The 17,255-nt window shown below is 49.4% G+C and overlaps 1 protein-coding gene across 4 annotated transcripts in view; it reads left to right on the top strand.

Annotated features, from left to right (window-relative positions):
• Window positions 1–17,255, top strand: part of MGRN1 (mahogunin ring finger 1) — a 54,338-nt gene that overhangs the window by 9,280 nt on the left and 27,803 nt on the right. For all 4 annotated transcript variants that reach the window (XM_042972207.1, XM_042972206.1, XM_042972209.1 and 1 more), the window contains exons 2-4: window positions 13,890–14,008; window positions 15,644–15,732; window positions 16,313–16,459. In XM_042972207.1, the coding sequence (XP_042828141.1) occupies window positions 13,890–14,008; window positions 15,644–15,732; window positions 16,313–16,459 (355 nt within the window). The remainder of the gene's footprint in view (window positions 1–13,889; window positions 14,009–15,643; window positions 15,733–16,312; window positions 16,460–17,255) is intronic.

The raw sequence follows: 17,255 nt of genomic DNA, 5'->3' as shown, positions 1-17,255 counted from the left end.
TCCAGTGTCTGTGGATGCCACCACATCTTCATCCATGGGGAGGGGCGTTGGGGGAATTTCCAGTTTGAGCCCTTATGAAAAGCGCTGCTGTGCACACTTCTGTGACTGCATTGGTGCCCGTGATCAGATTTCTTTGGGTCCATTTTTCCCCTAATTGTGGTAAAGTACACATAACAGTGCCCATCTTTTTTTTTTTTTTTTTTTACGTTTATTTATTTTTGAGACAGAGACATGAACGGGGGAGGGTCAGAGAGAGAGGGAGACACACAGAATCCGAAACAGGCTCCAGGCTCCGAGGAGTCAGCACAGAGCCCGACGCGGGGCTCGAACCCACATACCGCGAGATCGTGACCTGAGCCGAAGTCGGACACTTAACCGACTGAGCCACCCAGGTGCCCCAACAGTGCCCATCTTAATAACCGTTTGAAGTGCGCAGTTCAGTGACATCCCTGTTGTGCAGCCGCCCACTGCCCTCTCCCTGTGCGGCTCTTTCCCTCTCGCACAGCTGAACTCTGTGCCCTTTACACACAGACTCGCCGGTCCCCGGCACCCACCACCCTACTTTTTGTGTCTGCGAGTTTTCAGTCCCCTGAGGACCTGTCTCTTGGGGGCCATGGTCCCAGCTGGCGGTGGGTGCCGAGCGGTTGGTTGTGTGTGCTGGGCTTGCAGCAGGTTTTGAGGTGTTGTGGGGCCGCTGCACCAACCTGCACCCTCATCAGCAGAGCAGAGTTGTGATTGTCGTGCGTTCTCTCCTGGGGAGAGTCGGGTGTGTGTGTTTGGTTTTCTTCGTAACTTTAGCCATGGTTGTCTCATTGTAGTTTTTTTGTTTTTTGTTTTTGTTTTTTTTTTTAATTAGAGAACGTTAGCGGGGCGGAAAAGGGCAGAGGGAGAGAGAGAATATCAAACAGGCTCTACGCTCAGCATGGAGCCAGACGTGGTGCTCAATCCCATGACATTGGGATCAAGGCCATGAGTCTGTATCAAGAGGCGCCCCACTCATTGTAGTTTTTATTTACTTTCCCTGATGACCAGGGAGGTTGGGCACCTTTACATATGTAAATTACCATCCATTTCTCTTCCTCTTTTTGTGAGGTGTGGAAATCATTTGCATATTTTTCATATTGGATTGTCTCCCTTCTCACTGATTTGCATGAGTTCTTTCCTAAGTGCTTTGTGTTACGTTTTTAATTCTTGAAAATTGGCTGTCACTATGGCATTGATGCAGACTAGCTTAGGCAAGAACGGAATGTGTTGGAAGCCTGGTGGGGGGTGGGTCTCTGGAACTTGAGGTTGGGACCCAAGATGTGGAAGCCACCAGAACACAAAAGCCCCATGTCCCCTCTGGACTCAGTGTCATTCTGCTGTGCCTTGCCCGTACCTGATTGCCATCCCTCAGGGGTCCTCAAGGACCAAGTCCTCCGGTGTCTGATCCACTTCCACAGGAGAGAGAACCGTGTGTTGGTCCAGCACCGCCGGGTGTCCATCTTGGCCAACGAGCATTGTCGAGGGGACCGGAGCTGGGCCGCCGCTGGGGCCCACCCCTATTGGTAGAGGCTGTTCCCAGAAGAGAGAAGGACCCCTCCTCTTACAAAAGGTGGCTACAAGCACTTAGTCTGGAACTCAGTGAAACGGTCTTTGCTTAAAGTTGTTCTCAGGTCATCTTTCTTTCCTCTGTGATGTTGGGGACTGAGAGATTTTTGTTTAAAAAAAATTTTTTTTTAACATTTATTTATTTTTGAGACAGAGAGAGAGAGAGAGAGAGAGAGCATGAACCAGGGGAGGGTCAGAGGAAGAGAGAGACATAGAATCTGAAACAGGCTCCAGGCTCTGAGCTGTCAGCACAGAGCCCGACACGGGGCTCGAACCCACAGACCGCGAGATCATGACCTGAGTCGAAGTCAGACGCTTACCGACTGAGCCACCCAGGTGCCCTGAGATTTTTGTTTAATATGGTCCGGCTGTGGTAAGGCTTTCATGCTTGGGAGGGGGGGTGGGAGGGGCTGGGAATCGAATGTTTCTCAGATGCCTTTTCACATGTGCAAGGCTCCTTTGCATTATTGGCTCCTTTTATCCTGAGGACATCCTGAGCTGTCCTCATCAGTCTGCTCCCAGTGTTTTTTACTGAGGCCTGGGTGTTACTGATGGGGACACAGGCCAGGCCACACTAGGTCACCTAGGCTGCATGTGGCCAGCAGAGAAGCGCTCTTGTCTGTACGTGCATGACTTTGGCTCAGGGGGAATCGGCAGGGTGTTTCATGAGCCTGAAGATGCTTTCCTGAGATCACTCGGGGACTGTGATGTTCTCATCTCGCATTGGTCAGGCCCAGCTGGGGCCTAGTGACAGCGGATTCGGGAAGCTGGTAACCGGGAACATCTGTCCCGTTAGGGAATGAGAGGAGTTTATGGCCTGTGGAATCAGTGAATTGTTCCCAGCCCCTGCCTACGCCTGCTCAGCGCCCCCCCCCCCCCCCGCCCCGCCTCTCCGAGCCCCACTGGAGTAGGGGAGACTGGGGCAGCATGAGACGCACGCCCTGTGTCCCGGGGCCCAGCACCAGCTGTGTTTCTTAGCAGTGGGTTGTGCAGGGTGTCTAACGTCCTGCTTTACCCGGGGGGTAGACAGGGGACATTGTGATGTGTTTTCTCTGTTCCTGCCACAGAGCTTCTAAAAAACTCTTGGAATTTGGTATTGATACTCATAACAAGCCCCTTTCAACCACACCCGAGTTTATGTTGATGAGATTCGGGGAAGCACCTAAGGATGGGGCCTGGCTGCGTTTGGAGCCAACTTTGTGGTTAGAGGCTGGACATCGAGAGGGTCGCCAGCAGCCAGTGATTGAATCAGCCGAGCCCACGTAAGACGAAGCCTCCACGAAGACCCTGAAGGGCCGGGTTCAGGGGGCTTCTGGGTTGGTGAGCACAGCGAGAGGCTGGGAGGGTGGAGCGCTCAGAGGGGGTGTGGAAGCCCCGCGCCTTTCCCACCATCCTTGTGCTGGACATCTCCTCCATGTGGCTGCTCCCGAGGCGTGTCCTTTTATATTAAGCTGGTGACCTAGTAATCTGGTAAGTGAGCTGTTTTCCTGAGTTTTGTGAGCAGCTCGAGCAAATTAGTTGGGGGGTCGTGGGAATGTCCAGCTTATAGCCGGTTGACAGGTGACCACCCGGACTGGGGATTGGCATCTGAAGGGAGGGGGCAGTGGTGTGGGGCTGAGCCCTTCATCTGTGGGATCTGATGCTGTCTCCAGGTGGATGGTGTCAGGATAGAGCTGAATTTGTAGGTCATCAGTCGGTGTCCACCGAAGACTGGAGAATTGGATGGCGGTGTGGGAAGAGCACACAGTGGGCTGGAGTAGTTGAGTGTGCAGCATGCAGCTCTGGGGTCCACACAGGTCTTCAGTGAGGACGCCACCTCTGGCTGGTGCTGTGGCTTGAGCGGGTCGTGTGACCGCTCTGTGCCTCCTATTTCCTCTGCTGTCAAATCGTAGTAACTGTGTCATCCACCTTCCTCCGTTCATTCAACTGGTTTTTACCAGGCTCCTGTATGCAAGCCAGGGTGGTGGTCACTGGGATACAGGACAGTGAAGATGCATGTGATCCCTGGTCGTGGGCAGAGGAGGACAGAGTGTGAACCAACCAACAAATAAAGAAGAACAGTGATGATCCTACTGTGAAGACTGTTGGGGCAGGAGGATTTGCTATGGAGCGGGCTTGCAGGGAGTTCGTAAGAGGCCTTCCTGCTGAGTGGCAGGGTGGGAGCAGCCTATTGGGTCACAGGGAATGGAGAAAGTGCCTGAATCCCAGAGGATGGGCCAGGAAGGTGGTGCAAGGTGAGGTAGGCAGCACAGAGGGCAGAGCAGAATCACTGGTTCGTGGCCCTGTAGGTTGAGGCATGGGGATGTTGGCTGCTCGGGATAGCATCACTGTCTCTGGTCTGGAACGTCTGGAGTGCAAGGAGGGAGCCTGTGGTACCTAGAACCGAGTTTGCGTGTCCTGCGTTACCTAGAACCACACAGAGACTTGAGGCCAGGAGGTGCGGGTGTGTTGGAAGGGTGGGGAAGGAAGGTGGGCCGCTGCTGAGAATCGCAGGAGGTGGGGGCCCCCGGCCTGAGTCCCCACGAGGAGCCAGGGTGCGGGCAGGGGCTCTGAAGGAGTCCAGGCTCCCAGGTGTAGCCTCTAGGGGGCTCCCTTCACCAAAGCCCGCAGGTGTTGCTTCTTCCTGAGACCGCCAGCTTGCTAGAGCATGGCACTAGTCACTTCATTCTCCACCTCATTCCATTCTCATCCTCAATGAAGAACTCTGGCCCTAGAGTCCCCAAGGTCCCTTGGGACATCCCAGGCTCCCTCCAGCAGTGCAGAGGCCCCTCGGGGACGACTGGAACAGATGCCTGGGAGGAGGAGCCCTCGCTGCTTCACCTGGTGAGGGCTTTTCGCTGAGGTCTTGGGTGACACCAAGAGTTGATGAAGCCCTGGCAGTGATGGTGGTGGCTGTCCCCAGGTGATCCCGGGTGGCTGGAGCCCGCCCGGCTTCTTTCTGTTGTGGGGATCCCATAGGTTGGTGGGTTTGCTGCACATGCTTCTCAGGGGTCCAGACTTGGGACCTTAGACCCAGCGGGTATGTCCAAGTCTGTCTGCACTGCTGTGTCTACACCACAGTCTGGGTGACTTATAAACAACAGACACTTATTTCTCACAGTTCTGGAGGGTGGGAAGTCCAAGATCAAGGTGCAAGCACGTTCGGTGTCTGGTGAGAGCCTCTTCCTGGTTCCTAGACAGCTGTCTACTCGCTGTGCTCACACGGCTGGGTTAGGGGATTCTGGAGGGCCTCTTGTAACGGTACTAATCCCATGCATCACAGCACCTCCTCATGACCTAGTCACTTCCCCAAAGCCCCAGCTCCCAATACCATCACATTGGGGGTCAGATTTCAACATGTGAATTTGAAGGGGGTGGGAAGTAAACATTCGATCTGTAGCAGGGTCCCAAACTCTGGTCTCTTGATGAAACTTGGGTTTTGTGAACGTGTAGCTAAGAAGGGTTAGAGTGGAGCGGGTGTTTTGGGGAGAATGTTAGGATCCCACTTTTACTCACTCCACTCCTCACCCTGCCTGCTGGGGGGCCCTGACAGTTTTGGTGTGGAATGATCCCGGCTTTGACCTTTACTCTGATCCCAGGGACAGTTTGAGTGTCCTGGTGCCTCGCTACTTAGCAGGGTTATTCATTTAAGTGATTTAGAGTGTTGCCTTTTTGGGGTTGTAAATGGTGATCCTGTTACACCATGTGTATATACCACCAGTCATTTGAGAGTGACCAGACAAAACAGCCCCAGGAGCCCTCCTGGCTCGCTCTGTGGCCTGTGAGGAAGGGACAGCACCTTCCCACCTGCACCGGCCATCACTGAAACAGCCTCTAATGGGAGCCTCGTGGTTTTGATTTTCCTCATCTGTAAAAGATGATGAACACATGTGTCCGTCCACGTGTAAAGGACAACAGAGCCGTGTGTGGGAACGCTGGGAGGCCCCCAGGGGAGGGGGTCTCCCTTGGTCTTTATTTTGTGGCTGGTCACCTGTTGGTTATCCAGGTCACCTGGCCACCTGTAAGTAGGGCAGAGTGTGAATCCCTCCGGCGCACAGGAGGTGAAGCGTCTGGGTTCCCCTGCGGCCGTGAGGTCCTGGAGCGTGTCAGTGCCCCGTAGCCAGGGCTTCTGGGCCCAAATCGCCTCTAGCAGGCCTTCCGCGTGGCCATAGGATTTTCAGCCCTTCTGATGGGGACGGTCTTCCCACGCCGCTCTTTCCTTGTGTGCGAACAGCCGCCCTTTGCAGCCTGCAGTGAGATCAGTGAGATGACCCCATTCACTGGCTGCTGTCCCTGTGTGTGTTGGGGGTGGACGTGGGGGTGGCCTCAGCATGGGGCTAAGTCACGGGGCTTTGAGGGGACCTCAGATATCATCCTGCATGGAGAGGAGGGGCAGGATCTGTGTCCCCTCCGTGGGTTCCGTATCAGGGGGCATGGAGGAAAGAGCCCGGTGGCTGTGGTGGTGGTTTGTCTTCTCCTTCATCTTCCTGTCTGTCTGCCTTTTCGTTTCTCCCCTTCATGGTGTTTTCTTGCTCTTTTCCCTCCCTCGTCTTTAGAGCTCGGCCTGCTCCTCTTGGTCCTAAACCTTGTCAACACACACACACACACACACACACACACACACACCACGCACGCCCAGACACACACACATTTACGGCACACCCCTGCAGCTGGGTACACCACACACCTGTATGCACGCGCAGACACGCACGAACACACACTCCTTCCCTGGTCCTCTGCGCACACATTCTTCCTTTAAAAGTTCCCTTTAAAAAAACATTTTTTTTTAATGTTTATTTATTTTTGAGACAGAGAGAGACAGAGCACGAACGGGGGAGGGTCAGAGAGGGAGACAGAATCTGAAGCAGGTTCCAGGCTCCAAGCTGTCCGCACAGAGCCCGACGCGAGGCTCGAGCTCACAGACCGTGAGATCATGACCTGAGCCGGAGTCGGAAGCTCAACCGACTGAGCCACCCAGGGGCCCCTAAAAGTTCCCTTTTAAAAACGTGAACTTTCGAAAAACCTAGCAAAACACAGAATAACACAGCGAACACCCTTCCTTCAGAACCCATGCTTCCCATTCCTCACGTTGTATATGTCTTTCCACAGCACCTCCCCTGAGGTTACAGTTTTTATAAATAGTAAACCTAAATACGCATCGAACATAAAATACATCAAAAAGGTGTCTCTTAGGTAAGTGGGCTCCTTTCGTCCCTGATTGGTTCCTGTGGTCACGGTTGAACATAATCCACAGCTGGAGTGAGACCAGGTCAGCACGAGCTCTGGTTCTGGTTTTCATTTGAAGTTGAGAACCCATGTCACGTAAATAAGTAGATGGGAATTAACAGGGTTTGGATAAAGAATAGCGTCTAATTCCAAGTTTTTTGCCCCCCAAAAAATCACGTTAAAGATTAATATCAAAAAACTTACTGATGAACTCCCAGCTGACAACTCAGGTTCCCCCAATTCCTAAGAATAGCTTTATTGAGGTATAATTCACACACCCTTAAGTCTACTAGTGGACAATTCATTGGTCTTTCCAGAACATGCTTCCAGTTTTGTGATACTACCGCATCTTGTACCATGTCTCTTGTTTTTTTTTTTTTTTTAAGTTTATTTATTTATTTTGAGAGACAGAGAGAGGAAGTGGGGGAGGGGCAGAGAGAGGGAGAGAGAGAATCCCGAGCAGGCTTCACACTGTCAGCGCAGAGCCCGATGTGGGGCTGGAACTCAGGAACTTGAGCCGAAACCAAGAGTCAGTCGCTTAACCAACTGAGCCACCCAGGTGTCCCTCATATTTTTTTTAAAATACTTTTTCTTGGACTGTGTGCCTGGCTGGCTCAGAGCAGGAGGCTCTTGATCTCAGGGTTGTGAACTCAGACCCCACGTTGGGCGTGGAGCCTTCTTTAAAAAAAAAAAAAAAAAATCTTAAATTTTTTTCTTCTTTTAAAAGTAATGTTAATTATGTTAATTGGGGCATGTGGCAGGCCCAGTTGGTAGAGCGTGAGACTCTTGATCCCAGGGTTGTAAATTCAAGCCCCACTTTGGATGTAGGGATTACTTACAAATAAAATATTAAAAAAAAAAAGTAATGTTAATTGTAGAAAATGTAAACAATATAGGGAAAACCAAAAAAAAAAAAAAAAAAAAATCGTCTGTTGCCTCTTCATCAGGAGGTTTTAGATTGTAGCATTTATACCTCCAGTCACAAAAGCTTAAAACTGGACTAAGATGTTGGGGCCTCCTGTGCACAGTTCCATCGGGTCATGCACGGTGCTGTGGGGGAGAGTAAAGCAGAGAGGGAAAACGGGGGCAGTTTGGTCAGCAAGCAGGGTAGCGGGGGTGGGCCAAAGGCCAAGCAAGGTTAAAGCCCAGGTCCAGGGTCAGGTGCAGTGACAGGCTGCGTGCCAGGCCTTGGGTGCCTTGTTCCCTGCCCCTACAGGGCCGTTGTGGGGAAGATGTCCGAGAAATTACTGCTTGTGCTTTCTTCTAGGATTTTTATGGTTTCAGGCCTCACATTTATTAAAAAAGTCTGCACCTTAAAGTGCACTGATAGTTCCAGTACGTAGGACCCAGTGCAGATCCTAGGTGATTTTGGAAGGGTCCTTTTGCTGCCCCATGTCTCAGTCCTTTAGTTAAGAGCACTGCATGGTTCATGTCCCATGGAAAGACCTAACAGTAAGCAGAATGTCTGCGCTTTTGTCCCTGCCGCGTCCCGTCCCAGCTGCCTTCTTTTCGTTTTGTTTCTTCAGTTCCACATATGAATGAACTCATGTGGTAGTTGTCTTTCTGTGACTCACTTATTTCCCTTAGCATAATGCTTTCTAGATCCATCTGTGTCATTGCAAGTGGCAAGATTTCATTCTTTTTTTTATGGCCGCTGGCTGTGTGTACACATATGTATACCACGTCTTCTTTATCCTTTATCAGTCGATGGATGCTTAGGCTACTTCCATAATTTGGCTGTTGTAGATAATTCTGCAGTAAACATTAGGGTGCTTGTATCCCTCTGAATTAGTGTTCTTCTATTCTTTGGGTAAAGATCCAGTAGTGAGATTACTGGATCGTAGGGTAGTTCTATTTTTAACTTTTTTTTCTTTTTAATTTTAGAGAGAGATCGCATGTGAGCAGGGGAAAGGGGCAGAGAAAATCTTAAGCAGGCTCCATTCTCAGTGCAGATCCTGACACGGGGTTTCATCCTATGGCCCTTGGGTCATTATCTGAGCTGAAATCAAGGGTCAGATGCTAAACCAACTGAGCCACCCAGGCTCCCCTCTGCTTTTAATTTTTTGAAGAATTTTCTTTTTTTTTTTTTTTTTAATGTTTATTTATTTTTGAGAGAGAGCACAGGCAGAGGAAGGGCAGAGAGAGAAGGAGACACAGAACCTGAAGTAGGCTCCAGGCTTCAGGCTCCGAGCTGTCAGCATGAACCCGACGCGGGGCTCGAACCCACGAACCGGGAGATCATGACCTGAGCCGAAGTCGGACACTTAACTGACTGAACCAACCAGGCGCCCTTGAAGAATTTTCATACTGTTTTCCAGGTGGCTACACCAGTTTGCATTCCCACCAACAGTGCACTGAGGGTTCCTGTTTCTCCACATCCTTGCCAACACCTGTTGTTTCTTGTGTTGTTGACTTTAGCCATTCTGATGGGTATGAGGTGATATCTCATTGTAGTTTTGATTTGCATGTCCCTGATGGTGGGTGATGTTGTGCCTCTTTTCATGTGTCTGTCAGCCATCTGTATGTTTTCCCTAGAGAAATATCTGTTCGTGTCTTCTATTTTTAATTGGATTATTTGGTTTTGTTTGGTGTTGAGTTGTATAAGTTGTTTTTATATTCTGGATACTAACCCCTTATCAGATATGTCATTTACAAATTCTTTCATTCAGTAGGTTGTTGTTTAGCTTTGATCGTAATTTCCTTTGCTGTATGGAAGCTTTTTATTTTGGTGTAGTCCCAATAGTTTATTTTTGCTTTTGTTCCATTGCCTCAGGAGACGGATCTAAAAAACTGTTGGTACAGCCGATGTCAGAGAAATTACTGCTTGTGCTTTCTTCTAGGATTTTTATGCTTTCAGGTCTCACATTTATTAAAAATTTTTTTAATGTTTATTTATTTTTGAGAGAGAGAGAGAGAGAGAGGCAGAGTGCGAGTGGGGGAGGGGCATAGAGAGAGAGGGAGACACAGAAACCAAAGCAGGCTCCAGGCTCCGAGCTGTCAGCACAGAGCCCGACGTGGGGCTTGAACTCACGAGCTGTAAGATCATCACCTGAACCAAAGTCGGACACCCAACCGACTGAGCCACCGAGATGCCACTCAGGTCTCACCACATTAGAAACTTAATCCAGTTTATTTTTGTGTCTAGTGTAAGAAAGTGGTCCAGTTTCATTCTTTTGCATGTCACTGTCCAGTTTTCCCAGAGCCATTTGTTGAAGAGACTGTCCCTTTGCCATGACATATTCTTGCCTCTTTTGCTAAAGATTAGTTGACCATATAATTGTGGATTTGTTTTTGGGCCTTGTGTTATGTTCTGTTCATCTACGTTGTCTATTTTGTGCCCGTACCAGATGTTTTGATCACGACAGCTTTGTCATGTATCTTCAGATCTGGAATTGTGATGCTTTCAGCTTTGTTTTTCTTTTTCAAGATTGTTCTGGCTATTTGGGGTCTCTAGATGGTTCCGTACCAATTTTAGGATTCTTTGTTCTAGTTGTGTGAAAAATGCCATTGGTATTTGATAGGGATTGCGTTAAATCTGTAGATTGCTTTGAGTCGTATGGACATTTTAACAATATTTGTTCTTCTAATCCATGAGCATGGAATGTTTTCCCTTTTGTTTATGTCATCTTCAGTTTCTTTCATTAGTATTGTACAGTTTTCAGAGTACAGGTCTTTCACCTCCTTGGTTAAATTTATTCCTAGGTATTTTATTATTTTGGTGTACTTGTAAGTGGGATTGTTTTCTCAATTTCTCTTTCTGTTGCTTCATTATTAGTGTATAGAAAGCAGTGGATTTCTGTACATTGATTTTGTATCCTGTAGCCTTCCTGAATTCATTTATGAGTTCTAGTAGCTGTTTTGGTGGAGTCTTTAGGGTTTTTAGATATAGTATCATGTCGTCTGCAAATAGTGAGAGTTTTACTTTTTCCTTAATGATTTGGCTGCCTTTTGTTCCCTTCTCTTGTCTGATTGCTTGGGTAGGACTTCCAGTACTATCCTGAGTAAAAATGGTGGGAGTGGACATCTTGCCTTGTTCCTGATCTTAGGGGAAAGCTCTCAGTTTTTTCCCATTGAGGATGATGTTGGTTGTGGGTTCTTCATAGATGGCCTTTATTATGTTGACGTTTGTTCTTTCTTTTTTTTTTTTAATTTTTTTTTTAATGTTTATTTATTTTTGAGACAGAGAGACACAGCATGAGCAGGGAAGGGGCAGAGAGAGAGGGAGACACGGAATGTGAAGCAGGCTCCAGGCTCTGAGCTGTCAGCACAGAGCCTGACACGGGGCTTGAACCCACGAACTGTGAGATCATGACCTGAGCCGAAGTCGGACGCTTAACCGACTGAGCCACCCAGGCGCCCCGACGTTTGTTCTTTCTAAACCTACCTTATTGAGGGTTTTCATCATGAATGGATGTTGTACTTTGTCACATGTTGTATCTGCATCTTTTCAAATGATCTTACCGTTTTTATCCTTTCTTTTTTTGATGTGATGTATCACATGGATTGACTTGTGAATATCGAACGACCTTTACATCCTGGGAATAAATTCCACTTGATTGTGGTGAATGATTATTTTAGTGTATTGTTGGAGTCTTTTGATTTTTTTTTAATGTTTATTTATTTTTGAAGGAGAGAGAGAGACAGAATGTGAGTAGGGGAGGGACAGAGAGAGAGGAAGACACAGAATCCGAAGGAGGCTCCAGGTTCTGAGCTGTCAGCACAGAGCCCGACAATGTATTGTTGGATTCTGTTTGCTAATATTTTTGGAAGATTTTTGCATCCGTGTTCATTGGAAATATTGGCCTGTAGTTCTCTTTTTTGTAGTGTCTTTATCTGGTTTTGATATCAGGGCAATGCTGGCCCCATAGAATGAATTTGGAAGCTCTCCTTCTATTTTTTGTAGTAGTTTGAGAAGAATAAGTATTAACTGTTTTTTAAATGTTTGTTAGAATTCCTCTGTGAAGCCATCTGGTCCTGGACTTTTGTTGGGAGTTTTTTGATTACTGATTCAATTTCATTTCTGGTAATTGGTCTGTTCAAATTTTCTGTTTTTTCCTGATTCAGTTTTGGGAGGTTGTATGTTTCTAGGAATTTATCCATTTCTTCCATGTTGTCCAGTTTGTTGGCATGTAATTGTTTATAATATTCTCTTATAATCCTTCATGTTTCTTTGGTACTGGTTGTTGCTTCTCCTCTTTCATTTCTGATTGATTTGAGTCCTCTCTCTCTATCTCTCTCTCTCTTTTGGATGAGTCTTGCTAAAGATTTCTCAATTTTGTTGATCATTTCAAAGAACTGGTGCCTTGGTTTCATTGATTTGTTCTACTTTTTTTTTTTTTTTTTTTTTTAGTTTCTATTTTCTTTATTTCTGCTCTGACATTTATTATTTCCTTGCTTCTGCTGGCTTGGGGTTTTGTTCTTCTTTTCCTTGCTCCTTTAGGTGTAACATTAGGTTGCTTATTTGAGATTTTTCTTGCTTCATGAGGTAGGACTGTGTTGCTACAGACTTCCCTCTTAGAACTGCTCTTGCTGCATAGATTTCGGACCATTGTGTTTTCACTTTCATTTGTCTACATGTATTTTTAAGTTTCTTCTTTGATTTATTGGTTGACCCATTCATTGTTTAGTAGCATGTTGTTTAACCTCCATGTATTTGTGGTCTTTCCAGATTTTTTCTTGTTGACTTCTAGTGTCATAGTGTTGTGGTCAGAAAAGATGTGTGGAATGACTTTGATCTTTCTGAATTTGTTGAGACTTGTTTTGTGGCCTAACGTGATCTAATCTGGAGAATGTTCCATGTGTACTTGAAAAGAATGTGTATTCTGCTGTTTTAGGATGGAATGTTCTGAATATATCTGTGAGATTCATCTAGTCCAGTGTGTCATTCAGAGCCACTGTTTCCTTGTTGATTTTCTGTTTGGATGATCTATCCATTGATGTAGGTGGGTTATTAATGTTCTCTACAATTATTGTATTACTGTCCATTACTTCCTTTATATTTGTTATTAACTTGTGTATTTGGTTGCCAGATATTTACTTCTTGTTAGTTTGTCCCCTTTCTGGTTATATAGTGCCCTTCTTCGTCTCTCGTTACACTCTTTGTTTTAAGGTCTATCTTGTCCCATGTAAGTATTGCTGCCCCAGATTGCTTTTCACACCATTAGCATGATGAATGCTCATCCATCCCCTCACTTTCCATTTGCAGGTGTCTTTAGGTCTGAAATGAGTCTCTTATAGGCAGCATACAGATTGGTTTTGTTTTCTTACCCATTCTGTCACCCTTTGACTTTTGATTGGAGTGTTCAGCCCATTTATATTCAAAGTAATTGTTGATAAGTATGTATGTATTACCATTTTTGTTACTTGTTCTGTGGTTGTTTTTGTAGTTGTTTTTCTCCATTCCTCTCCTCTCCTGCACTTTTCTCTCATGGTTAGTTGGCTTTCTTTATGATATACTTGGGTTCCTTCCTCTTTATTTTTTTCATGTCTTTACAGGTTTTCGATTTGTGGTTACCATTCGGTTTGTATGTCACCTCTTCTGCATATAGCAGTCTGTATGAAGTTGCTGGTCGCTTAAGTTTGAACCCATTCTTTAGTCCTCTCCTCCCCATGTTTTAGGTAAATGGTGTCATACTTTATAGCCTCTTATTTTGTGAGTCCCTTGACTGAGTTCTACAGGTACACTTATTTTTACTGCTTTTGTGCTTCAGTGTGACCTCCTCTTGATTACATCTGTAAAGACCCTATTTCCAACTAAGGTCACATGCACAGGTGTAGGTGTTCGGAACTGAGACATATCCTTGAGGAGCACACAACTCCAACTGCCACAGAAGGAAAGGTTAATGGAGCAGAAGACCTGATATGCCCCTGAGCAGGGAGGAGAGGTCTGGGAGCACAAAGGGTGTTGGGGTGCAGACGTTGAATGGGCCGGGTTGAAGGGCTGAGGCTGGGGCTAGAGCCGAGTGGTAAGGACAACCTGCGAGGCTTCTCTCCAAATGGAGCTGTTCTCAGGGCTGAGCCTGTTAACCATCACCGGCTTCCCCTGGGCTGTGTCGTGCCTTATGATCTACAATTGTGTTTCCTTTCCTAACCAGGAAACTACTTTGCCTCTCACTTTTTCATGGGAGGTGAGAAATTCGACACCCCTCACCCTGAAGGTTACCTCTTTGGAGAGAACATGGATCTGAATTTCCTGGGCAATCGCCCGGTCCAGGTGGGTCACAGTGGGGTAGGCACGTGGGCAGTGGCAGCGAGGTCCTCCCCTCCGCTATCCATAGCTAGCTTTGAGGATAAGCAGGCACTGAGTCACCTCACATGGGCAGAGCTACTGGTTGGACGTGTGTATGTGTGTGCAGGGGTCACGTCCTGGCACTGCCCCCTTAGAGGTTGGATGGCTGCAGATAGCTCACTGGGGGACAGGGTAGCCACTGCTGAGCGCAATGCAGCCAGGCTATGGGGCTTATGGATAGTTATGGATTTGATCCCAGGCCTCTTGGATGACTTTCTTTAAAAAAGAAAAAACAGAAGCCACACTCTGTAGAACAGTGGGTGAGAGTTGTGACCCAAAGAGACATGCACATGGCCAGTGAGCATTTTTACAAATGCACTTTCGTTAGTCATCAGGGAAGCACACGTTTACATGCTGCTGTCCATTTGTCCAGCACACATTTGGTACCTGCTGGGTGCCTAGGACTCCTCCAGGGGCTGGGGATGGAGGACATATCCTACCCTCTTCCCTCCTGGGGTGCAGGCAGTGAAGAAAAGATTCATGAATGGAGACAAAAGAGACCGAGAGGGACTAGTGAGGGCCTCTGGGGAGGGGGTGCTGAGCAGGGGACTGGGTCTTGTACTTTAAAATGGTGGGCCTCAGTGTGGGTGAGGAGCCAGGCAGGAGACCCTCTCTTTCAGGAGATGCTGGACTCCATTTCCCAAGGCTGCTGAGTCCTGGGGTGTCCCTGGTCCTGGCAGGGGATGAGGTGTCCCCTGGCCCGGGGGTCTTTAGGCTGTTTTAGCAGTGGAACAGCTGGATGACATGAAATCTTGATCCTTTAGTGTGTGGGAGGCGAGGAGCTTTGGCCTCAAGTGCTGCCCTCCCCGCCCCATGGGACCACTGGGGCTTCCAGGTTGTGCTGAGTCCCCCGCCCTCCTGAGTCTGTGAGAGCAAGAGTAGCAACCTCACCTTCCGTCTTCGAAGCCTCAGCTCGCAGGCAGGGCCTGGCTCTTACAGACCTCCCGTAAATCTGTTACTGTTTAAACTTTTCTTTTGAGGCCATCGTAGACTCCCCTGCAGTGGCGGGAAGGGGTTCCAGTCCTCTGTGCCTCCCTCCCTCGGCTTCCACAAGGACAGAATCTTCCAGAGCTGTGCTGCACTGTCATGGGCAGGAGCTGATGCCGCTGCAGCACATTTCCCAGAGATCTCCCATTTTCCAGCGCTCCCCTGTGTGTGTGTGCGTGTGTGCGTGTGTGTGTGTGAGTCCCTTCCAGAGTCTTTCCTGAGCATCATCCTTACCTTGCAGGCCCACTTTATTCAGGACAGCAGTGGGCACCAGGTCCCGCCTCTGGGAACATGGCCTCAGAGCCCCAGGGCCCCTCGGGCCGGGTTATGCTTACTGAGGGTCCCCCTGGAATTGGAGGACCATGGCTGGATCTATGTGGCCAGAATCCTTAAGGGTTCTGGTCCCTGTTGTTTGTCCCTTGTGGCGGCTGCTGGGCCTGTGGTTTCCTTCTGTACGAATGAGCGCAAGGGCTGGGGTGTACGGAGTCGTGCCTGTGCTCCGATTATCCCTGTTTTCTATCCCTGTCACATCCTGGGGATCACCGGGCATGGCTTTGGGTTTTTCCCTTCTAGTTTCCATACGTCACCCCTGCCCCCCATGAGCCGGTGAAGACGCTGAGGAGCCTGGTGAACATCCGGAAAGACTCTCTCCGACTGGTGAGGTGAGCCTTCGCCCTGCCTCACGCTGTGGTCACAGATGCCTGCGAGGGGAGGCAGCAGCTAGCGGCCCCAGTCCCTGCTCCCTCAGCTGTGGAGCCAGAAGGTCACGGACAGGTCTCGAGGCCAGAGGGGCTCCTAGGGTGTGAGTACAGAGGGCTCTGCTCATGGGACTCCAGTCTTCAAACCGGCCGTGCCCCCAGGGATGTCGGTCCGCGTCCGCAGACGCTTTCACTCGGGGGATTGGGTGCCCCTCGCCTGTGGGGGCAGAGACCAGGGATGCTGCTGAGCACCCCACAGTGCACGGGACGGCCCCACGACCAACAGCGATCCGGCCTCGCACGTCAGCAGGCTGAGAACCACGTTAAACCTGGAAGACGTCTGGGGCTGTGTCTAAACCCAGAGGACCCCTCTCTTTCTGTGGGCGGGACACGAGGGAGGGAGGGCTCTGCAGTGTCCGGCCTTATTGCCCAAACAGGGAGTGGGCCTCCACGCGTCTGGCAGCCGCCTCTGAGGGGCCCCGTGGGGGGCGCACCTGCTGTGCTGGGTGGAGGCCGCCACCTCTGTCCCTCTGCTCCCCGGCAGGTACAAAGATGGTGCCGACAGCCCCTCCGAGGACAGCGAGAAGCCGCGCGTCCTCTACAGCCTGGAGTTCACCTTTGATGCCGACGCCCGCGTGGCCATCACCATCTACTGCCAGGCGGTGGAGGAGTTCCTGAACGGGACGGCTGTGTGAGTGTCTGCGGCCTGGGCGGCGGCTGGCCCGGCAGCTGTGCTTCTGTTGTCCGTGCTGTGCGTTTGAGATCTTGGAGGTTTTCTTTGCAATAAGGGTCTCGCTGGCCCCGAAAGTTTGAAATCTGTAACTTCAGCGTGACCACAGACTCAGACAGACGGGCAGAAACGTACCCGCTTGTGTCCTGTTGGAGAAAAACACCTGAAGGCCAGACTGGCTCTGGTGCTGGAGCTTAGGCGTCAAGGCTTGGCACTGCTGGTACCTCAGTTTCCTCAGCTGGGGGTGGGGGTGGCTGGAGCCGCCCCCTCGTGGTCGGTATAAGGACCTCGGTGCTGCTGTTGGAGAAAACCCGTAGCTGGGGTTTGTGGGGAGCACTCCCTGCAGGGAGTGAACACTTTGTCCGTCGGGTCACTGGGCTCGGGGCTCCCTCTCTCGCACCCTCCCTTGCAGCAACAAGAGGACAAGGTGCGCAGCTCGGCTTTGGTCTGTGTCATATTTGGACCTGGAAGACGTGCCCCCAGAAGGATAGTGGATGCGTGAGCAAACAGCTTAGCCGTCCCTTGAGCTTTTGTCCTGAACCACCGGGGGGCTCCTCCACTGGGGACAGGGGACAGAAATGCTGCTCTGTCCCCTCCCTCTCTTCCCTTCCTGAGACCTGGCTGGAGTGGCCTGCTTCCCTTCTCAGTTTGCTGGAGTTGAGTGGGGTGAACATAGAAGTCAACGGAACAAAGACCGTCTCTAGGACCCAGAGGGCTGTGCCCAAGCACCTTTATCCGAGCCTGGAAATTCTGTTTC

This window comes from Panthera tigris, chromosome E3, assembly GCF_018350195.1.
Source record: "Panthera tigris isolate Pti1 chromosome E3, P.tigris_Pti1_mat1.1, whole genome shotgun sequence".
NCBI classification, from domain to species: domain Eukaryota; kingdom Metazoa; phylum Chordata; class Mammalia; order Carnivora; family Felidae; genus Panthera; species Panthera tigris.
Note: the sequence above shows the minus strand (reverse complement) of the source record. Positions and strands in the feature narration are given on the sequence as shown.